Source organism: Euprymna scolopes, chromosome 35, assembly GCF_053919585.1.
Source record: "Euprymna scolopes isolate OS-2025 chromosome 35, ASM5391958v1, whole genome shotgun sequence".
NCBI classification, from domain to species: Eukaryota; Metazoa; Mollusca; class Cephalopoda; order Sepiida; family Sepiolidae; genus Euprymna; species Euprymna scolopes.
Window position 1 is genome coordinate 32,668,395 of NC_136516.1, and position 24,528 is coordinate 32,692,922.

The following is a 24,528-nucleotide window of genomic DNA, read 5'->3' on the forward strand; positions in this document are numbered from 1 at the left end:
CAGGAGATAGCAGAGAGAGAGAGAGAGAGAGGGGGGCAGAGCAGAGAGAGAGAGAGAGAGGGGGGGCAGAGCAGAGAGAGAGAGAGAGAGGGGGGCAGAGCAGAGAGAGAGAGAGAGAGGGGGGCAGAGCAGAGAGAGAGAGAGAGAGGGGGGGCAGAGCAGAGAGAGAGAGAGAGAGGGGGCAGAGCAGAGAGAGAGAGAGAGAGGGGGCGAGCAGAGAGAGAGGGGGGCAGAGCAGAGAGAGAGGAGAGGGGGCAGAGCAGAGAGAGAGAGGGGGCAGAGCAGAGAGAGAGGGGGCAGAGCAGAGAGAGAAGAGGAGAGGGGGGCAGAGCAGAGAGAGAGAGAAGGGGGCAGAGCAGAGAGAGAGGAGGGGGCAGAGCAGAGAGAGAGAGGGGGCAGAGCAGAGAGAGAGAGAGGGGCAGAGCAGAGAGAGAGAGAGGGGGCAGAGCAGAGAGAGAGAGAGAGGGGGCAGAGCAGAGAGAGAGAAGAGAGAGGGGGCAGAGCAGAGAGAGAGAGAGAGAGAGGGGGCAGAGCAGAGAGAGAGAGAGAGAGGGGGCAGAGCAGAGAGAGAGAGAGAGGGGGCAGAGCAGAGAGAGAGAGAGGGGGCAGAGCAGAGAGAGAGAGAGAGAGGGGGCAGAGCAGAGAGAGAGAGAGAGAGAGGGGGCAGAGCAGAGAGAGAGAGGGGGCAGAGCAAGAGAGAGAGAGAGGGGGCAGAGCAGAGAGAGAGAGAGAGAGAGGGCAGAGCAGAGAGAGAGAGAGAGAAGAGGGGGCAGAGCAGAGAGAGAGAGAGAGAGAGGGGGGCAGAGCAGAGAGAGAGAGAGAGAGGGGGGCAGAGCAGAGAGAGAGAGAGAGAGAAGGGGCAGAGCAGAGAGAGAGAGAGAGAGAGGGGGCAGAGCAGAGAGAGAGGAGAGAGAGAGAGGGGGCAGAGCAGAGAGAGAGAGAGAGAGAGAGAGAGAGAGAGAGGGGGCAGAGCAGAGAGAGAGAGAGAGAGAGAGGGGGGGCAGAGCAGAGAGAGAGAGAGAGAGAGAGAGGGGGCAGAGCAGAGAGAGAGAGAGAGAGAGGGGGCAGAGCAGAGAGAGAGAGAGAGAAGGGGGCAGAGCAGAGAGAGAGAGAGAGAGAGGGGGCAGAGCAGAGAGAGAGAGAGAGAGAGAGGGGGCAGAGCAGAGAGAGAGAGAGAGAGAGATAGGGGCAGAGCAGAGAGAGAGAGAGAGAGAGGGGGCAGAGCAGAGAGAGAGAGAGAGAGAGGGGGCAGAGCAGAGAGAGAGAGAGGGGCAGAGAAGAGAGAGAAGACAGAGAGAGAGAGAGGGGCAGAGCAGAGAGAGAGAGAGAGGGGGCAGAGCAGAGAGAGAGAGAGAGGGGGGCAGAGCAGAGAGAGAGAGAGAGAGAGGGGGCAGAGCAGAGAGAGAGAAGGGGGCAGAGCAGAGAGAGAGAGAGAGGGGGCAGAGCAGAGAGAGAGAGAGAGAGAGGGGGCAGAGCAGAGAGAGAGAGAGAGAGGGGGCAGAGAGAGAGAGAGAGAGAGAGGGGGCAGAGAAGAGAGAGAGAGAGAGGGCGGCAGAGAGAGAGAGAGAGAGGGGGCAGAGCAGAGAGAGAGAGAGAGGGGGCAGAGAAGAGAGAGAGAGAGAGAGGGGGCAGAGAAGAGAGAGAGAGAGAGGGGCAGAGAGAGAGAGAGAGAGAGAGGGGGCAGAGCAGAGAGAGAGAGAGAGGGGGCAGAGCAGAGAGAGAGAGAGAGAGGGGCAGAGCAGAGAGAGAGAGAGAGGGGGCAGAGCAAGAGAGAGAGAGAGAGGGGGCAGAGCAGAGAGAGAGAGAGAGGGGGCAGAGCAGAGAGAGAGAGAGGGGGCAGAGCAGAGAGAGAGAGAGAGGGGGCAGAGCAGAGAGAGAGAGAGAGGGGGCAGAGCAGAGAGAGAGAGAGAGGGGGCAGAGCAGAGAGAGAGAGAGAGGGGGCAGAGCAGAGAGAGAGAGAGAGGGGGCAGAGCAGAGAGAGAGAGAGAGGGGGCAGAGCAGAGAGAGAGAGAGAGGGGGCAGAGCAGAGAGAGAGAGAGAGGGGGCAGAGCAGAGAGAGAGAGGAGAGGGGGCAGAGCAGAGAGAGAGAGAGGGGGCAGAGCAGAGAGAGAGAGAGAGGGGGCAGAGCAGAGAGAGAGAGAGAGGGGGCAGAGCAGAGAGAGAGAGAGAGGGGGCAGAGCAGAGAGAGAGAGAGAGGGGGCAGAGCAGAGAGAGAGAGAGAGGGGGGCAGAGCAGAGAGAGAGAGAGAGGGGCAGAGCAGAGAGAGAGAGAGAGGGGGCAGAGCAGAGAGAGAGAGAGAGGGGCAGAGCAGAGAGAGAGAGAGGGGCAGAGCAGAGAGAGAGAGAGGGGGCAGAGCAGAGAGAGAGAGAGAGGGGGCAGAGCAGAGAGAGAGAGAGGGGGGCAGAGCAGAGAGAGAGAGAGGGGGCAGAGCAGAGAGAGAGAGAGGGGGCAGAGCAGAGAGAGAGGAGAGGAGGGCAGAGCAGAGAGAGAGAGAGGGCAGAGCAGAGAGAGAGAGGGGACAGAGCAGAGAGAGAGAGGGCAGAGCAGAGAGAGAGAGAGGGGCAGAGCAGAGAGAGAGAGAGAGAGAGAGGAGGGCAGAGCAGAGAGAGAGAGAGAGAGAGAGGGCAGAGCAGAGAGAGAGAGAGAGAGAGAGAGAGGGCAGAGCAGAGAGAGAGAGAGAAGAGAGAGAGAGGCAGAGCAGAGAGAGAGAGAGAGAGAGGGCAGAGCAGAGAGAGAGAGAGAGAGAGGGCAGAGCAGAGAGAGAGAGAGAGGGCAGAGCAGAGAGAGAGAGAGAGAGAGAGAGAGAGGGCAGAGCAGAGAGAGAGAGGGCAGAGCAGAGAGAGAGAGAGAGAGGGCAGAGCAGAGAGAGAGAGAGAGGGCAGAGCAGAGAGAGAGAGAGAGGGCAGAGCAGAGAGAGAGAGAGAGAGGGCAGAGCAGAGAGAGAGAGAGAGGGCAGAGCAGAGAGAGAGAGAGAGGGCAGAGCAGAGAGAGAGAGAGAGAGAGAGAGACGGGCAGAGCAGAGAGAGCACAGATCAGAGAGAGAGGGAAGAGCACAGACAGTGAGAGACGGCAGAGCAAAGAGAGAGAGAGTGAGAGAGACGGCAGAGCAGAGCAAAGAGAGAGAGAGTGAGAGAGACGGCAGAGCAGAGCAAAGAGAGAGAGAGTGAGAGAGACGGCAGAGCAGAGCAAAGAGAGAGAGAGTGAGAGAGACGGCAGAGCAGAGCAAAGAGAGAGAGAGTGAGAGAGACGGCAGAGCAGAGCAAAGAGAGAGAGAGTGAGAGAGACGGCAGAGCAGAGCAAAGAGAGAGAGAGTGAGAGAGACGGCAGAGCAGAGCAAAGAGAGAGAGAGAGAGAGAGACGGCAGAGCAGAGCAAAGAGAGAGAGAGTGAGAGAGACGGCAGAGCAAAGAGAGAGAGAGTGAGAGAGACAGCAGAGCAAAGAGAGAGAGAGTGAGAGAGACGGCAGAGCAGAGCAAAGAGAGAGAGAGAGTGAGAGAGACGGCAGAGCAGAGCAAAGAGAGAGAGAGTGAGAGAGACGGCAGAGCAGAGCAAAGAGAGAGAGAGTGAGAGAGACGGCAGAGCAGAGCAAAGAGAGAGAGAGAGAGAGAGAGAGAGTGAGAGAGACGGCAGAGCAGGGGGAGTGGAGAGAGAGAGAGAGAGAGAGAGGGGGGCAGGGTAGAGCAGGGAGAGAGAGAGGGGCAGGGTAGAGCAGGGAGAGAGAGAGAGGGGGGCAGGGTAGAGCAGGGAGAGAGAGAGGGGGAGGGCAGGGTAGAGCAGGGAGAGAGAGAGAGGGGGGCAGGGTAGAGCAGGGAGAGAGAGAGAGAGAGGGGGCAGGGTAGGGAAGTGAGAGAGAGAGGGGGCAGGGTAGAGAAGTGAGAGAGAGGGGGCAGGGTAGAGAAGTGAGAGAGAGGGGGCAGGGTAGAGAAGTGAGAGAGAGGGGGAGGAGAGAGAAGTGAGAGAGAGGGGGAGGGGAGAGAAGTGAGAGAGAGGGGGAGGAGAGAGAAGTGAGAGAGAGGGGGAGGAGAGAGAAGAGAGAGAGAGGGAGGAGAGAGAGAGAGGAGAGAGAGAGAGGAGAGAGAAGAGAGAGGGGAGAGAAGTGAGAGAGGTGGGGAGAGAGGGGTGGGGAGAGAGGAGGGAGAGGAGAGAGGGGGAGAGAGAGGGGTGGGGAGAGAGGGGGGAGAGGAGAGAGGGGTGGGGAGAGAGAGGGGGAGAGAGAGAGAGGGGTAGAGAGAGAGAGAGGGGTAGAGAGAGAGAGGGGGGTAGAGAGAGAGAGAGAGAGGTAGAGAGAGGGGGGTAGAGAGAGGGGGGTAGAGAGAGAGGGGAGAGAGAGGGGGAGAGAAGAGGGGGAGAGAAGAGGGGGAGGGGAGAGCAGAGAGAGAGGTGGGAGAGCAGAGAGAGAGGGGGGAGAGCAGAGAGAGAGGGGGGAGCAGAGAGAGAGGGGAGAGCAGAGAGAGAGAGAGAGAAAGAGATGGGTGAGCAGATAGAGAGAGGGGGCATAGCAGATAGAGAGAGGGGGGGTACAGAGCAGATAGAGAGAGGGGGGGTACAGAGCAGAGAGAGAGAGGGGGAGTACAGAGCAGAGAGAGAGAGGGGGAGTACAGAGCAGAGAGAGAGAGGGGGAGTACAGAGCAGAGAGAGAGAGAGAGGGAGGGACATAGCAGAGAGAGAGAGAGGGAGGGACAGAGCAGAGAGAGAGAAGGGGGGACAGAGCAGAGAGAGAGAGGGGGGACAGAGCAGAGAGAGAGAGAGGGGGGGACAGAGCAGAGAGAGAGAGAGGTAACATACCTGGGCATGTATTTGCTGGTCTTTCTCCATGAAAAGCCTGTAACTGCGCGTGGATGGGATATGTACACAAACGAATAATGCAGCTCTTCTTTGCGTGGACTTGGATGACTTTCCTGTCTTGAAAGCGGCAAATGTACTGCAAAAAAGAAATATAAAAAATTCAATAAACGTCTAACATTATTAATCATAATCAGCGGAAAATGGCTACCACAAACTTTTAAAAGAAATAAAATAAAAATCATTTAATATCAATTAAACACTCAGTATTTTAGATTATACAAAAAAATATTACTTGTTCAATTTTTAGAAGAGCATTCACTTCCTAACTTTACTTCATTTTCCGGGCAAAATATTACATGCCGTTTCAGAATTTCAAGCAGAAGGTGGGTGTCATTCATTTTTGTATTAGAAATGTGTTAATTAACTCTTATTTCTCTAAGGCTTCTACAATTATATTTCTCTTTATGTTTGTTCCACATTTTCTTGGAAACTACTGAGCTGATATAGCTGAAATTTTGTGTGAACCTTTTGTAAGGTGTAGTAAATTTTGTATGGAAATTTTGTAAGGTGTAGAAATTTTTTATGGACTTTTTGTAAGGTGTAGTAAACTAAATGTTATGGTATCCAATGAATGAACAGTTAGGGATTGTTAGGGATTAGTATTTAATAGAAAAATGGGCACAAATTTAACCTTATATTCAACCATCAATCTATATAATTGTAAAACTTAAATGACCTTGTAACGGGTGTTGTAACCCAACATCCGGTTTACGACTTCCGGTTGTGCATGCATACATAAACAAATAATCAATGCGACAATAAAACATATTGTTTTACTGTGTACGTTTTCAGTGTCCTAATTGGTTTTATTTTCGCGTTTAAATTATCCAAATAAACAATTGTTAATACTTTCTGCATTTTTTTTTTTTTTACATAATTTCCGTATTACGTTTAAGTTATTTTAACGCAATTTTCTTACAAATAAATTTACTTTAACCTGTTACCAACCATAAGCGCATTTTACAATGCCTTCCTTTTTTTTTTTAATTGTTGTTTTTCGCGTTTAAATTAAAAGATATATAAAAATTTGAATTTAACTTTAAATATTATGGTATCTGTTAACCGCTTATAATTCAATGGCTGTAAGTTTTTGTTTTTTTTGAAAAATAAACAATTATAAACAGAACGCCTCATAGAAATCTATCTATATTCTTTTTTCATTTTAATATACTTTCATAGAAATGTTTCTGTTATGTCCCAAAAACTATTTTCTTTACGTCACAAGTGTCACGCTCATACATTAATTCCTTAGCTAATATAACATACTGACCCAACGGGTCACGGGTAATCTAGTTTGTTATAAAGAACTCATTCTAAGAAAAACGGGCTGTAATTTTTGCCCGTTCTTAAAAAGGTTAAAAAGTCTAGTTTTTACCAAATGGTTTATCAGACAAAATACATGTTACTGCATTTCTTGGTTTTCGGAATTAATTATTTAAAAAAAAAAAAAAAAAAAAAATGCTATAATCTATTATAATAAATAGTATTTCTGTTTGTTTGTTCACAATTTGGTTAATATAAAAAAAAGGCACACTGTCTCACAAATAGATTTTAATAATTAAAACAAACTTTTATATAATTTTGTTCCTGCATGATTTCTATATATACTATACTAGCATTTCAGCCCGGCGTTGCGCGGGTGTTTGGAGGTGTATGTTAAAAAAAAAAAAAAAAAAAAAAAAAAAAAAAAAAAACGGTCAATTTTTTTTTAACTTTGACCCATATTATGACCTCTTAACATTTATTGTTTGGGGCTCAAATCAAGTTATTAAGTTAGATCCATGTCCAAGGAACCTACATCTAAAATTTCAAGTATTTAGACCCAAAACTGGCGGAGGAGTTTGATAGAGTCCTCATAGATAAAATCGTTCAACTTTGACCCCTTAACAGCCAAATTTCTGACCGAAAACGGATTACAACGATTTTCCCAGATCTCAGTACCCTGTATATCAAATTTCGAGTCTGTAGACTTAAAATTGACAGAGATATTGCGTAGAGAAATGTACACAGACACGTTCACTTTTATAGATATATAGATATTCAAATGAAGCAGTAAAAGAAATGCCCACAAAAAACAGAAACGGTAAAATGTCAGTTGCAGAAAAAAAACTCCAACGCAGTGTGGAGAGGGGAAGGGGAAAGTTAACCTACCTTTTCGATCTTCGTACCAGATTTTCACAACTCTGTCGTTCTGAAACAAATAGAAAAAATAAAAAATAAAAAAAAAGTGAACGATCATTGATGTGGAAAAGCAATTTATTCCATAGACAAAATCAATAGTTAATCAGTTGGAGGCAACTTTGCTGTGTGTCGCCAAAAAGTTAGCACCTTCAATTCTATTAATCTTCAATTACTGCAGATATCAGAAATAAAAAGAGGAGGGAGGGGGGAATTAAAAACATTTGTAGCATAAAATTGAACGTAATACTTTCATTACGACAAAAAATGATTCAGCGTAGGAACACTCGACAAGTTCTTACTCGAGAACACGCTTGACCTTCGGGTCAAGATCAAAGTGTAGTAGCTGTTCTTCAGATACTGCACTTCAATTTTTTGTTCTTTGTCAGTGGAGGAGAAATCCTTCACGACTGAGACAATTTTTATTTTTGTTCCTTTTCTCCACGTTAAAAAAAACGACCCTGGTGTCTAACTCTGTCCCGTGGGGAGGCATTGTAAATAGGAACAAACACACATTTACGACATTGTTGGGTTTGTATTTTTTTTTCCTGTACGATTGTATAAAATGTAGCAACATATAATTTGTTTTTGTTTGTTTGTTTTTTTTTTCCACAATAACATTGTATAAAAATATATCTAAATATAATTTTAGCAAAATGTAGCAAAATATAATTTTAAAAGGTGCTTCTACACTTTATCGCCGAAACTGGAGACGCCATTTTATTTCGAGCCCCTGTCGATTAGAATCCGAGGGAGAAATCAGCATTTTAAACTATGGCCGAAGTTAGAAATAAATAACAAAAAAAATTGAACTAGATAAACTTCCGGAAAGAACTATGATTTTTCAAATAAATAAAGTTAAAGAGGACGTATATACATAATTGTTGGAAATGTTTCGATTTAATTAATGAAAACGAGAAAGTTTTTCATTTAATTTTAGGTTAATTTATTCCTCCCAGAAGCAATCGTTCTCCAGTTTAATTTTTTTAAAATTTATTTCATGCTTCGGCCATAGTTTAAAATACTGATTTCTCCCTTGGATTTTAACGGCAGGTGCTCAAAATAAAATGGCGTCTCCAGTTTCAGAGATAAAGTGTAGAAGTACCTTTTAAAAACATGAAACATTTATAGTTTACGAATTTTTTTTTTTTTTTTTTACACAATATCTTTGTGTAAAAAAAAAAAAATCTTTTGTTTTTTTTTGTTTTTTTTTTCACAGTAAGATCGTTTGCATTACTATACACAGATTCGATAAAATTGTAAAAAAACAAATATATAACAAATAAATCTTATCAAAGGCAAGATAAGTTACTTTTCTACCTAACTGGATATGTTTTTAGTGTTTATATTTAATGTAACATGTTTATTCAGCTCGAAAAACATACAGTGTTTACTGATGTATTGGAAAATTAAAAATGGCGCCGGACTCTCTGTTGAACATGGTAAGTTTGGGAAAATGAGTTAAAAATAAAAAAAAATATATATACAAAATACTGTTAGAAACTCGCTCAATATATGTTACCGTGACATCGGCTGACATATATTCGGTGGGTTTTTAACAGTATTTTTGCCTTTGATAACATTTATTTGTTGTATATTTGTTCTTTGATAACTTTTTCGAATGATGTGTATAGTAATACAAGCACGAACTTTGTTTTGCATATGTTATTATGCACCTATTTTTGTACTTGTATACAGAGTGACCCCCCCCCCCAAAAAAAACACAACAAAAGCTAAATGGAGGCCATCTAGAACATGCTGTAGAACGAAGAAAAAAAGGTCAAATACCCTAGTGTTTTGATGTGATGTTTTGAATATAATAAACTAGTTATGACCAAAGTTTCATTTCATTCGGATAAAACACTAAGAAACGGGGCCTAATTAGAGTTGGGGTCTGTTTTTTTTTTGGGGGGGGGGGGTCACCCTGTATTAAATACCAGCAGAATCCATGGAAGTTTCACAGTAGTTGAAAATTTTTAAAGCGTTATAAATAAAATAAATGAAAATTAAAATAAAACAAGTAATGACGACTTTAAAACCATTTTCTTTTTTTTAACTTTTTTAAGCTTAAAAAGAATTGATTTTAAAAATCTACATTTTTTTTCAATGAAAATGCAACAACACGTTTAGTCTTTTTTCTGAATAATTTTTTAAATAAATTATCAAAGAATAGATGCCAATTCATTTGCACATCTTTTTAATTTTTAAAAAGAAACCATAATAATAACAATAATAAAAATAATAATAATAATAATAAAAATAATAATAAAAATAATAATAAAAATAATAATAATAATAAAAATAATAATAAAAAAAAAATAATAATAATAATAAAAATAATAATAAAAATAAAAACAAACTTATAGTCTCCTCTCAACATGACTTTTTTAAAAAAAATTATAAAATTAAAACAGCCAATTTGAAACCGTAAACAAACAGCCATATTTAAAAAAATTTTTTTTTAAGTTTTGGAGAGGAAATGGTTTTAATGATTTTTTAACTGATAAAAAGTGACTATAAAGGGAGGTAATTCCTTGCTAATTAATTAATGTTTGCGATGATGATTTTTTTTGTGACACTGGACGTATGGACAAGTAAATTAACATTTAGAAAATACAATCCACATATTATATTACTCTTTGCCCATTCCACTTTTTCTCAGAAACTACTGGTCTGATCTGGCCGAAATTTTGTATGGACCTTTGGTATGATAATATGCAGTGAATTACTATGGCATCCATTCGTTACAGAATAAGAGATTAATAGGGATTAGTATTCAATGCAGAAACAAGCACAAATTTAACCACATTAAACTATCAATTCGGCATTAAGCACTCATACAATGTTACATGGCAATATATTTTAGGTCTTGATTTTTGTATTTATTTCAACAGTACTTCACGAGTAGAGCTAGGTAATAAGTTATGAAAATATATATAGCAATTAAGCTACACAGTATTTCAGGTTTCATTCCCGTAGGGAATCGTCAGGCTAAGGTGCACAGAATTTGTTACGAGATGTACAAACACACACACACACACACACACGTGGTGTTTCGCTTAGCTAGCTAAACAATCAGATGCATTATTCCTGTTCACAGATTAATGTATGTATTAGCCAAAGGCAACGGTTCTCTCAGACAAAGGTTTGGCTGACTTTTAGTTCCTATTCTTTTATTCTTTTTTGTATAGGGTGACACACTTATTTTTTATTGTAAATGTGTCAAATTAATAATGAGCTTATATAAACATGTGCATGCTTAGAGCACCTTTTTTGTGCTCGATTAGTTTAGGCTAACAATTTCCTAAAAGGATCAAATACTAAATACTTTGTGTAGCTTGATTTATATATATAGAAAAAACCGAATGAAATTATTAAAAAATCAACGTTTCGTCCTTATTTCAGAGGACATCTTCAGGATAATTGAAAATAAAAAATAAAAATTATCCTGAAGATATCCTCTGAAATAAGGACGAAACGTTGATTTTTTAATAATTTCATTCGGTTTTTTCTATTTTTCTCATAACATAACGTCAACCACCGCTGGTATTTTTTCATTCCTTATACATACATATATATATATATATATATATATATATATATATATATTCATAACTGTGTAAACTTTGAAATCATTTCATATGGTTGTTGATGTGTGCGTTACCACTATACACATTGGAAAGCAAAAGGATAGACCGGACTAACATTACACCTACTTACAGCACCTTGATAGTCCCAAATGGTCACCCATTCGGTTCTGGCCACTTTGAGGATTGCTTAACTTCAGTGATATCACAAGAGCCAGCATGTCAACATGATTGTGTCACACACACTACTTCTCCATGATCTGATGGAATTTCTGGAAGTATGAACTTACTCCGAACATTTATAATTCTCTTCATTATAGGTTTCAATAAGATTTTCTCTTATATATACATACACAGAGTTACACACACACACACACACACACACACACACACACACACACACACACATACACACACACACAGAGGAAGATCCACTTTAAGAAACTCGTTTCTTATCGTTGACCACTTTACAGTTGAAATAAAGTGAGTAATTTTAGCTCGCATGCGAAGATCATCATATAACGATCATTTGATCACTCTGACAGACGTTAAGACATTTAAAAAAAGAATAGATGTTTAAATTTCAATGATATTTCTCGCGGTTGATGGTGGCCATGTGGATTTGTTTCTCGCTAATAGAGTCAGAGATGGCTTCACTGCCAGGTTCAGATTTGCCGACTAATGGTAATCGTGACACCCTGCACTGATGATTCCTGAAATGATGAAACACTAGTGTCTGTAGGTATTTAATAATTATTATAGTAAATAATTATATATATATATGTTTGAGGTGTTCAAAAGTTGGAACTAATGAAGACAACGAGGTTGTTAGATAGTGCTCAATAAAAAGAGCAAAATATTTTTTATTATTTGGGGTAAACAGTTACATATGGTCACTACAAATAGCCCTCTGTTTCAGTCAAAGAGACTTCATCAGGCAACCTGGAACCTCTCGACGCCAAAAAGAAAAATTTTTCATTTTTCTTTTTGGCGTTGAGAGGTTCCAGGTTGCCTGATGAAGTCTCTTTGACTGAAACAGATGGCTATTTGTAGTGACCATATGTAACTGTTTACCTCAAATAATAAAAAAAAAAATTATATATATATATATATATATACACACACACACACACACACACACCCCACCTGTTTTGGCAATTTTATAAGTTCCAAATCTCAGTGACTGTTGATCAAAATTTAACAAATGAAGACTCGTTGGAAAGTTAATGACCAGAATTGTGTAGTGGGTTATGGTACACTTGCCCTTAAGGTCGCAGATTAAAGGGATCATCCATCATCCAGAGCCTATTGTTGGCACTTTTTTACAGCCATAAAATGTTTCAATCATAGTCATTTGTTTTCCTAGTTTTGCATATGAATTACAAAATATCTGATATTTCCCCAAAACCTCTGGTTTTAATGGAGGGGAGACTAAAAATTGCTACTATGGTTTCAAATGATCTGAAATAATAGCAAAGGGAGACTTTATTCCAAATATTTCTCATATCTTATATCTCCCGTCTTTGGTTTTCACACAAAGTAAATTTCACAGTGTATAAGGATTATTTGATACTGGAGATATTCATAATTGTACCCCAATTCCAAAAGAGGGGAGATATAACATATGAGAAATATTTGGAATCAAGTCTCCCCTTGCTGTTATTTCAGATCATTTGAAACCATCGCAGCAAATTTTAGTTTACCCTCAATCAAGGCCAGAGGTTTTGGGGGATATATATATATATATATATATATATATATATATATATAAATGAGGTCCATGAATACCATAAAACATCACGGATGATGCTGCGGCTTGCATGTGAATATTTTATAGTAAGAATTGCACAATTTCCAACCACACCTCTGAGTCAGCAGTTAAATACCAGTAGCAAGTAGAAGTTTCAGGACAACTGGAAACAATGCCAAGATAAGCAGAGAGCATATACAGCCCCTCCCATTCCCAAATGATCACCCATATCGTACTGGCCAGGCTCATCGTTGCTTAACTTTGATGATCTAATGAGAACTGGTCTGTCGTACGACATATATAAGTCTTTCTGACAAAGTTTTGTTTATAGGAACTGGACAATCAATCCTGTGAATCCATATTGTATTAATACAACAGATAAATATATTTATTTCAAGTGTAACGTGAACCGACATCTTGCTGCCCAAATCCCAACATAGTGCCGCAGTAGTTGCTGCCCCTGATAGTAGCCCTCTACACCAAAGTGGCAATGTGCCTTGTTTGGGGTGAAAATGTAATAATAAAAAAAAAAAAAAAAAAATTTAGCATTGATTTTAAAAATTTATTTTGGCTACATATGTGCATACATATTCCAGCTGCAACCTTATTTAGGCTAAACTTCCTCAAGCCAAGTGTCCTAGGTGAAAATCAAAAGCATCTAAAGTGTCAACCACAAATGGTCTTTTCTTTTTATGTTGCAGTTAACGTTTGCACCTAAATTATGCTGGCACAAGACTGCCGACTTTGAGCACTCTTCGACAGCTGTTTTACGTAACACTTGAATATCAAATGGCTTTAAATATATCATTAAAATATTATTACAGATATTAAATACAAAGCAACAATAATTATGATAATGACTACAACAATTAAGCTGGTCCCACAGAAAATAGTCGTGAAGATTCAAGAAGGATGGAAAGATTGAGAAGGGAGAGCACTAACCAGAGCTTCACTAGAAGAGTGTGAAAAATACTGAGACCTTGAGGAGGCTTATTGACACACAAATACCAGAGAAGATTAATCGTTGTTGCCAGCAAGAAATCAATGGTAAGTGTTACTGCTGCAATAATGCAAAATTATGTGCAATAGCTATCGAATAAGGTTGGGAGTACTGGAAATTTGTGGAGACGTCACTCAGACTACTTGGGGGACCACCAGTCATCATCATTGATTGCTCACTGATGATGACCAGTGTGAGAACTCTGGAAAGTTGACAATAATAATAATAATAATAACAATAACACAAGAGACAATGAAAAGATACTTGCCTTCCCAGCGGATGCAAATAAAAGACCATCTGGCGAGAATTTTAAATGATAAACTGGAGTTGCTGGTCTGTAAAAAATAAAAAGAGTAAAAAACATTAAAAATTAAGTCTTTCACTTGAATTCTGTTTCGAAATCTAGTAGGTGATGCCCTTTTCTCTTCCCTCTAACCTGTTTCCCACAAAAGAGATGTTGCGAGCATATCTCTGCTCTATCATTATTTTCATGGCAAGTGCTTGACTGAACTCCAATCTATGGTCTCTCTTGTTAAATTTACACAAAACACACTCGACTAGCTACAACCACTATCAATAATTTCCCCCACTTTCCATCTGTGTCCAAATCTAAACGCAAATTCCATGAACAAAGTTTCTTTCCTTTCAGAACATCAGAATTGATTGACAAAATAAAGAATTTCATAGATAAGGACCATGCATAGTTTGATGTCAGTGTGGGAACTATACACACACATATTCGTGAGGAATTAAAGATGCAGAAGATTGGCGTTAGTTTATTCCAAGGATGCTCAGAGAAGATCACAGATTATTTGACCAAGATGGGCATCAAGACAATTCCTCCCCCTCCCAGACTTTGTTCCCTGTGACTTTTGGTTATTCCCTTTGTTCAAGGAAAACCTTAGAGACAATTGAGATGAAAGAGGCTGTGAAAAGGGTCAATGACAAGCTCACACAAGAGGACTTCCAGAAGTTGTTGGAATGGTACAAGTGCATTACAGCCGGAGGAGATTACTTTGAAGGGGACCAGAGTTTCATATGTGTACTATCAATAAAAGTGCCCATAAGAAAATAGTCTGGATACCCCAAATAGTCTTGAAAGTACCCCATATATATATGTGTGTATATATATATATATATATATATATATATATATATATAAATAAATGTTTAGAGCTGCAAAATTTATATAACAATTTAAATAGAATGTGCGGAAATTTCTCGAGAGCTCTTTCGGCTATCATCTTGTCAGGAGAAAATCAATAGCATACAAAACAATATTATTGCCGAAATTAAAGAGCACTCCGGGGGAATTTGGATGTGCCAAAACAAGAAAAAAAAACAAAAAACAAAAAAAAAAAAACGATTAAAGAAAAGATTTAATCTGAAATTACTGCGTTTAAAAGCGACTAAAACTTGGCACAACGAGGGGGGGGGGAAGAGGGAGAAAATGGTAAAAGTTCCCCAAAGAGAAATCATGTTTTCGTTGTCTCCTTTTACCGGCATATATATAAATAACAAATTTACATGTTCGCAACATTCGAGAATGTTTCTGTTGAACACGGGAATCTGGACGAAATTTCAAATGGAACCCCTTTTTTACTTCACGGGGGGGGGGGGGGGGGGCAGTGGTTAAATTACTTGGAAAAATCAATTGTAAAAGTGATATTCTGATATTCTCCTGAAAGTTAAAGGTTCAATTCCCGGTGTGAGTGACCGAAAAATACAATTGTGAATTACTTAGAACCTTTACCCCCCCCCTCCAAAAGTTTGAAAACTTATCCAAAGCACCTCATATGCTTTTCGTTTTTTTTACTTACTTGCATTGCCATATACATATCCACTCTGGCTGATCAGTGTCTGCCATAGGCTTTGCACCTGTGAGCCCAGTGGGCACCACGAGGGAAATTTCCTCATCCGGCACGGTCACGTCTCCCAAAGAAAAGTGGACACCTTGATTGAAATCATCGTCGGGCAGTGGATGTGGGAGTTGCCAAATCTGGATGACATCACCACCAAGCAGAAGCTTGGAACCTGGAAGTGCGAGAAAACAAGTGTTGTTATTATCGTAGCGATTCTGAATGCGTAAAAATAGTGGTCGAAACAGAATTTTCAGTGCAAGGTTAGAATAAGTAAGAAAATAGGAATTTTCCATGAGAGATTAATTTAGAGGTTAAGCTGACGTGTACCAAAAGTGACATCATGGAAGGAAGTATGTAGCGGTGGAGCAAGATTGATTTTGTCGCTTAGGAGTTGGTTCGGCACAAAAGGCTATCCCATCAAGCCAAAGAAAAATAGTTGATCCAGATGCATTCGCAGAAAATTGCCATATAATTGAAACCAAACCCCAGAGCAAATAATGAAGAAAAGAGAGACAAACTTCTGCTTCCACATTGCCACTCAGACCACCTTTACAACTAGATGTCACTACCCAATAAGCCAACTACTTCATGTCAACGCTTATGATGAACAGCTGTTTCTGTCGACAAGGAATTGTCTCACTACAAGTAGCAAGGAAGACAAACCTCAGCTGCCACATTGCCTCTATGACCACCTTTATAAGTAGACATGATTATAATTAAGTAACATTTTACATTTCGAAATTTTTTAGATGAAGATTCATGCCTTGTATTATTTGGATTACTGTTCTCAGTAATATACTAGTCTGAATAATCTAAATGATAATGTCTACCAATCCCTAACCCCTGTCCCATCACTGCAATGTTGCATCCCTGCACTTCTTTTACAATTACTTTCATGTAATGTGCTCTAAAAAACTCACTGAACTTGTGCTGCTTTAACATAAATACTCCCCAAAACTCAACTAGCAGCAAAATCTTACCCTTTCACTGTATAGATCTCCAGATGCCTGGAAAATTTTTACTCAAATAACTACTTTCCTTGAATGGTTTGCCGTTGGAATCCCCTTCCACGACTGTACCATGCAGAAATTTAAAGGTAAGGTCAACAAATATCTTGCTACTAAACTCCCCACTTCTTGAATAATTATTTACAATGAATTTTCTAGAATATTATTTCTGCATGAGCTAATCCTAAAAAATGCCCAATGTGCTGAACAGAAAAACTAAAATTTTAAATTGCATTCTTCTCAGTGCATCACGGTTAAGTACGAAATTTCATTTGCCTCAGTCAGTCATGCTTAAATACGAAATTGCATTTTCGTCGGTTCACCATGCTTAAGTACAAAATTGCATTTCTTTTCAGTCCATCATGTTTAAGTACAAAGTTGCATTTTCCTCAGTCCATCATGCCTAAGTACGAAATAGCATTTTTTTTTTCAGTCCACCATGCTCAAGTACAAAATTGCATTTTCCTCAATCCACCATACGTAAGTACGAGATTACATTTTAGTCAGTCTGTCACTCTAAACGCACAGATCGAATAGACGCATCCTACAAATCTCTAATCCTTTCTAAATATCTCATCAACATCATGTCAACAAATAAGTCGAGACATTTTCTCGTACGAGTCTCGTTTCCCGTTTGTCCACAAAACCAAAACTATATAATCTAAGCGACACGGCAAGATGTCCAAAACAATACAAGAAAACTTAATTAAAATCCTTTGCTCTAGGTTCTTCCTTCCGCAGCCGCAAGAGATGACGGATTGAGTTGCCAAAACAAACAAATCTGCGCGCGATTTGCCGTGCTTCAATTCACGCTGTCAATCGTCAGCATAACAACCATTTTCCTTTCTTTTTTTGCCTTTTATTATGTATGATGAAGCACTTGATTTGAAGAGACTCATCCACCTGCGGTAGGAGATATTAACGAGATAGCAAGCCACACGTGAAGTCGTCCTTGTCATTCGCATTGCTTTCTGTATGGATTTTATATTTCAAAAGCATATTTTACTTGTGCTATTGTTGAACTGCATATTCATAGTAATGATGATGAAAATTGGGGGGGGGGATGACAGTGGTTCAGTGGTTAATGACCAGGATCGACAATCTGGGTATCCCAGGTTCGAATCCAGTTCGTGCCACAAAAATCACTTTCACTTAGGATGTTGGCAACCTTCACGTGATCCTTCTCATAAGTATCTAAAGTATTTCTAGAAAGAATTCTAATTAGAAACATATCAGGGAAACCAATGCCAATCATAGAATAACACCCACAAAGTTGGTATATTCTTTGACGGTGGTGCCACAGATGAGTAATCTTGAAAAGTTAGAAAAGCTTTTTTTGCAAGGCATGAAAATGGTTAAACAAAATGTTTTTCTTATAAACTTTAGAAATAAAAATAAAGGTACAAGATTTAATTAGAAATTTATCAATTTTCAAAGTGCACTTTTATAAACTTTATATATCTCACTTTGTAGTGAGATATAAAAATTTAATTCAAATTGAATCTAAAAATTACTTCGGATTTAATTTATGTATATATACAGGGTGCTCCAAAAGTCTTGGGCACATTTTGACATTGAATATCTCTAGAACTAAAAAACACATCTGGTATATCTGGTATATTTTGGTATAGCCTTACAAAAAACTTAATGCATTTAGCTTTAAAATGGCACCGCTTTCATCTTACTACCATTCACAATTAAGCAGTTATGCGGACTTGGAATGTGCCCAAGACTTTTGGAACACCCTGTATTATGAGATGATTGAAAAAAAAAAAAAAAAAAAAAAAAAAAAAAAAAAAAATGGTAGTCAGTATGGGGAGAAGTCTGGAGAGTATGGTGGATGAGGCAGAGTTTCGTATCTCAATTCCTTCAACATCTGCAGGATCAGTTTAGCAATGTGCGGTCAGGCATTGTCGTTGAAAATTGGGCCTTTTCTGTCGACTGATGCTGGATGTTGTTGAAGTTTCTGATTCATTTCATCCATTTGTTGACAGTACTTAATTGCCATAATAGTTTCGCCTGCATTCAAAAAACTGTATGGATGAGAGCAGTCGCAGACCACGAAAGAGTTAGCGTAACCTTCTTTTGGTGCAACTCTGGCTTCGGGAAGCTTCGTGGAGCTTTGTCAGCGTCTAACCATGGAGCTGAGCGTTATTGGTTGTCGTAAAGAACCTACTTTTCATTGCAAGTCCAGACCCGGTAAAGAAACAGGCTGTTCTTGTTGCGTAAAAGAAGGAAAAATGACACTTCATAACAGCGTTATATATATATATATATATACACACACACACACTAGTATATATATATATATATATATATATATATATATATATACACACACTAGTGTGTATATATATATATATATATATATATATATACACACACACACACACACACACACACACACGCACTAGCACACCATATATAATTTAGAAAAAAAACATACTAATGCATACATTAATGGCGGATGTTGTTGAGAGTGCCCCCCCCCTCCTCTAAATTCCATAGTTTTCATTTTTTTTTTTACTTTTTTCCCGTTAATATCATCGATCACAGACTTAAGTTTCAGATTTAAAAAAAAATTTGAAAAAATAAAAAACTTTTCCCATAACTTTTCACGTGGGGGTTCAGTTTTCAATTGTAAGGCTGTACTAAATTTAACACGAACTTTGCGACCAGGATTGATAGATAGAAACATACATACATAGATGAGATGAAGAGAGAGAGAGAGAGAGAGAGGGTGTAGATACATAGATGAGGAGGGGGGGGTAAAGAAATCTTCCTGTTTTTAACTCCTCCCTTTTCTAACCCCTACATTCCGGTCACATCAGAGAAAGTTGCCATTTTCTCCATCGTGGTCACAAAGTTCGTGTTCAATTTAGTACAACGTTATAATTGAAAACTAAACCTCCACGTGAAAAGTTATGAAGTTTTTGTTTTTTTTTCAATTTTTTTTATAATCTGAAGCTTAAGTCTGTAATCAATGATAATAACAGGAAAAAAGTAAAAAAAAAAAAAAAAAAAGTGGAAATTGTGGAATTTCGAGGCGTGGGTGGGGGGGGGGGAGGGCACTCTCGACAACGTCCGCTGCATTAACTTCTATCAATTCTGACCCAGAAACAGAAACTAGCAATTAATATCTTTTGCTCATAACAAAAAACAAAAAATGAATTTGTGGCCTTTCACAATTTGAAAGAAATTTGGAAGTATTTAAACTGTCAAATAGAAAAAAAAAAAAAAATTTAAGCCGATCTTAAAATTCTTAGCAAATCTTCAAATTTTGTAAACTCTTCTACCACAATTTTTAAAAATATTATTTGAAAATCCATAACTTAGAAGCAATTTTTTTTCTTCTTTCAGCTGATAGTGGAACTAAAAATTACCCCTTGCCACAAATACTTCTCAACTCTATGTAAATTCGATAATCAAACGTTGAAATGTTCATTTTCTTGAATTGTATCAAGTTAGATGTGTGTGTGTGTATATATATATATATATATATATATATATATATATATATATGTGTGAAGGCAACCTTTCTAGGAGAAGCAAATCTCTGATTTAAAAAACCATAAAGCGGGAGACCAGTACCCGCATTAAGCTGGTCTGCAGTTTAATTTGTTGCTGGCTATCTTGCTCTTGCTTGTTGCTGGATCTCAACATTTTGAACCGAGAGAGAGACTTAGCTGTCGTACAAAGCTAAGACTCTGTAACATCATCTTTGTATAGATACTCCCTCAGGCATTTGGGCTCATGGATTTTAAATGTCTGAGGAAGTGGCACTCGTCTGACAAGACGTTGCAATCATCATATATATATATATAGTCATCCACATACAGTACTGTTTCGCTGTTTTACAGCTCATCAGTGCGGCTAGAGAAATAACTACCTCAAGCCAGGATCAAAACCCCAATCGCCCAAACGACAGTCGGAGCTTCTAACCGTTGGGCTATACAGCTGCTGCTATGCGGGAAGTGAATTAATGTTTTGACATTGTCCAAATTCCTAAGCTCAATTTGTTTACACAAAGAGCATCGCTTAATGCGCTAATGGTAATTTGTATTCAATCAAAATAATTAACCGATCATTATGAATTTTGGAATACAGCAGCTAGTTGGCGGTAATGTGGGCTATATTTATTTCGAAAGACGTTGCTGTAAGAGAACAGACAGCAAAAACTTTTGACTGAGGTGTTGGTTGCAATGTAAGATACGGCAGGGGCAGTCATTAAAGGTTAAGAAAGGCAAGTTCTAAAACATCCTAGAATATGTGCAGTTTGAAAGATGGATTCTTCAATGTCACTTACCATCCACATTCCAAGAGAGGCAATGAATGAAACAATCAGCAGTGAAGGAGGCTGTCTTGTACCAGCAGTAATCCAATTTCTGTAAAAAAAAAAAAAAAAAAAAAAAAAAAAAATCAGATATAAAGTGGAGCCAGTTGAAAACTAATTTCTTTGATATTTAATACAAGTGTGATACTATTGACGTTCCCTCACTAATTGTTAGGAAGTTAGAAAAAAAGAAAAAAAGAGGAAAAGTTTCTCAGCAAAACACACATAAGGTACACAAAAGAAAGGTAAAATAGGATTGTTAATCAAGGTGTGACAGTTACAAGAGCAAAAAGATCAGTAAACATATTTCAGGGTTAGTTTTAGGGGGGGCAATGAGTTTTGCGAGAGTTTAGTGGAAGTTTATGGACAGTCTTGAGGTTGTGATATTTGAGGACAGTTGTGAGTTTGAGACAGTTGAAGGGAGGCGGTGGCTTGGATCAGATCGAGATAGCTTTACTTAACATTATCTGATAAACAACAGAATGTAGATGTTGACTTTAGTGTGTAGAGGTTCGATGATGTCACAGTCAGGCACCCAAAGTGCAACTGATATTTGCAGAATGTGCCAGAGTTTGTGATTTTTATGTTTTATTTTATATTCTTATATTTGAAGAAGAATCTGTGCGCACCCCACCCCCATCAGCAGCCGCTGCTAATGAGAGAGATGACAACACGGCCAGAAGAGAAGATGAAGACGACTATGGAAACAATGTTCAGGGGTGGGGGAGTCGGTGTTTGTTGTAAAGCAGGGTAGCATGTTGTCTCACACATGCTATATATGCAGGACTCTATGGACAAACTTATATGTGGTTTACCTTTGGCAACTAAATATTTTTGTTTACTAACCAAATAGGAAAGTTACTAGCAAAACTCACATGATTTTTAGAATATGACATTCTAGTTCTGTGACGAGTATATGCATCATAAATATTTTTCTGTATTGTTTTAATAAGTGTAATTCTAAATATACAACAAATTTTATGTTGATACTTGAATATATAAACATTCTAACTTCTTCAGATATCTTTTTTAAATAGCCTTCTTAAAAAAAAAATAAAATAAAGAGTATATTGTTCTATTAAACTTTTATTGTTTAAATAATTTAACTTTGTTCGTTTTATATATATATAAAAAAAGTTGAAAAGATATTTTTCATTCAGTTGTGAGCTTTGGAATATTGTCGGTAAAAAAAATACAATAGCCATTTCATTATTTCTTGTTGCCACTTTGAAAAATCACTTGCAAATGCGACTGTTTTACTCGCAATGTAGACCCCTGATATGTAATTCTGTTTCGCAAGTTAATAATAAGCATGGTTCCATGTTCTTAAAATACAATCTAACATATAAAGTTATCTCGTCAAATTTTCAAAGTTAGACTCAAACAGCATTTAAGCACATAAATGAAACTTTGCTTCTAACTAACCAATTTTTATCTATTATTGTTGTACCATGTTATTGACAATATAGCAACATACTTGGCTACAATTTATTTTTAAAATTACTTATTTCGGCCCAAATCACTGCTAATATGAAACTTTAAATAATCACCTAAAAATGAAAATCACTTTTAAAATGAAGAATATAATAAAAGTTGTCTACCCTAAGTAAAAAAAAAAAAAAAAAAAAAATGTACAAACACAAAAATTAAAAACTAAAATGACTTCATTGCATGTCAGCATATTCGAGCTAGTTTTAAATGAAACAAAAATATCCGGGTCATCTGGACAAATGTTTTCATCTTCGATGTTATTCTTGTAAGCTTTAAAGCAACATGACCATTGGTCTTCTTCATGTGCGTCTTGTCAAATGTAGGAATCTTTACGGAACTTCGAACAGAACCCTTCATTTAATCCAATCTTGTTTCCGGTTTGATATATATATATATATATTTTTTTTTTTTCAGAATATATATATATATATATATATATATATATATATATATATACTTCAGAATAAAGTTAGACATCGGAATCCTATAGGATAAGGAGTTATATTTCAAATGTATTCTTTGTCTTACAAATATAATAAAAATATTTTGATTTGAAATTTAAACATTTCACGTCATAAATTTTTAAATTCATTGAATGACTAAACTTTGATATATATATATATATATATATATATATATATATATATATATTTTGTATGTGCATTTGTTAGTATATATATGTGTATGTGTGTGTGTGCATGCGTTTATGTGTGTGTGTGTGTGCATATATATATATATATATATTTGTACATGCACATATTAATGCATAAAATAAATAAAAAAAGGACCGTTTCGTTTCTGTCTTAAAACGTTTTCGTTCTTTTTTCAAACGAAAAAAATAGCCGTTGATTTAGAAATATATTCACAGCGTCTCTCCTCACAACGTGTTATATCCTTTGAATTCTTGTTCTCTCTTGGAATAAATACTATCGTTGGAATTGAAAATATTGGACAGGCGCGTTTCTTAATGTTTATTTACTGTTTAATTTTTCTTTTATATGTGTATATGTACTGTCTGCATGTGTGTATGTGCGTACTTATATATATATATGTATTTAAGACTGACGTGGCACCTTCTCATTGGCTATACCTCCTCCTCCTTCCTCTTCCTTTTTCCCATGTATGCTCATCACTTTCACTACACTGATGAAGACTGAAGGGTCGGTCGAAAATTATGTACTTGTAAAAAGAGTTAAAAATTATTTTTCTTATTTTATATTTCTGCATGTCACTAATAAAAAACGAATAAAGAAAAGTTATAAGCTTTTATACTTTTCGTATTCTTTTTTTTTTCTTTTTATACATTTTCATATATATAATATATATATAGTCATCCACATGCAGTACTGTTTCGCTGTATCACAGCTCATCCGTGTGGCTAGACACGCAACTACCTCAAGCCAGGATCGAAACTCGACTGCCCATACAACAGTCTAGGCTTTGGACCATTACGCCAATCAGCAGCTGCTGTGTCGGCAGTGAATTAACGATGTTTTGACATCGTCTGAATACCAAAGCCTGATTTGTTTACACAAAGAACATCGCTTAATACGCCAATGGTATATCGTGTATCACTTGCCAATATGCTCAACTCAAGATAAGGAGCATATATATATATATATATATATATATATATATATATATTTTAAGGTTTTAAGTTGAAATGAGATTTTGGATTAAGAGAAGAGATATTTCTGAACATTTTTTTTTTTTTTTAATTTATTTTTTTATTACATTTTCACCCCAAACAAGGCACATTGCCACTTTGGTGTAGGGGGCTACTATCAGGGGCAGCAACTACTGGTGCACTATGTTAGGATTTGGGCAGTAGGATGTCGGTTCACGTTACACTTGAACTTCTGCATGTCAGTACAGTTAGGGAAGCAGGGACCTGGAATGGAATTCCAGAGTCTAGCGGTTCTGGGGAAGAAACTACTGGAGTAGAAAGATCTTTTACATCTAGGGATCTCTACTGTGTGGGGGTGGGATTTAGCTGCCTGCCGGGTTCGTTGAGGGTGTCTATGTCGTGGGGGCACAAGTGTCTGCAGTTTGTCAGAGCATTCACTATTAAAATACTTGTAGAACAGGCAGAGGGATGCAACATTTCATCGATGGGACAGAGGCTGAAGCTTAGATGCCAGTTCAGGGCCTATCAGATTGGCGACTCTCTTTTGAACCTTGTCTAGGAGCGAGAGACTAGCAGCAGATGCACCAGCCCAAATGTGACAACAATACTTCATACATGGGCGAATGGTGGCCTTATAGAGGTACAGGATACTTAAAGGTGTCAGTAGTTTTCTAGCACGGTAGAGAGAGCCTACCTTTTTCGCAGCGGCCCTGGCAATGTTTTCAATATAATTGTTCCAACTGATTTGAATGTTTTAGATTACTATTCTCATCTTGAGTGTTATTCTCCAACCACCTTCAGATGAATCTTGTTCAACTCGGGAATCTATATGCAATTTCGAGTGAATAC

At 38.6% G+C, this 24,528-nt stretch overlaps 1 protein-coding gene across 3 annotated transcripts in view; it reads right to left on the reverse strand.

Moving 5' to 3' along the window:
- The window catches only part of LOC145259797 (dmX-like protein 2), a 441,223-nt gene that overhangs the window by 163,349 nt on the left and 253,346 nt on the right, over positions 1-24,528 (reverse strand). For all 3 annotated transcript variants that reach the window (XM_080117569.1, XM_080117571.1, XM_080117568.1), the window contains 5 exons: positions 20,535-20,613; positions 15,180-15,393; positions 13,628-13,694; positions 6,996-7,035; positions 4,785-4,920 (listed from right to left, as the gene is read on the reverse strand). In XM_080117569.1, the coding sequence (XP_079973695.1) occupies positions 4,785-4,920; positions 6,996-7,035; positions 13,628-13,694; positions 15,180-15,393; positions 20,535-20,613 (536 nt within the window). The remainder of the gene's footprint in view (positions 1-4,784; positions 4,921-6,995; positions 7,036-13,627; positions 13,695-15,179; positions 15,394-20,534; positions 20,614-24,528) is intronic.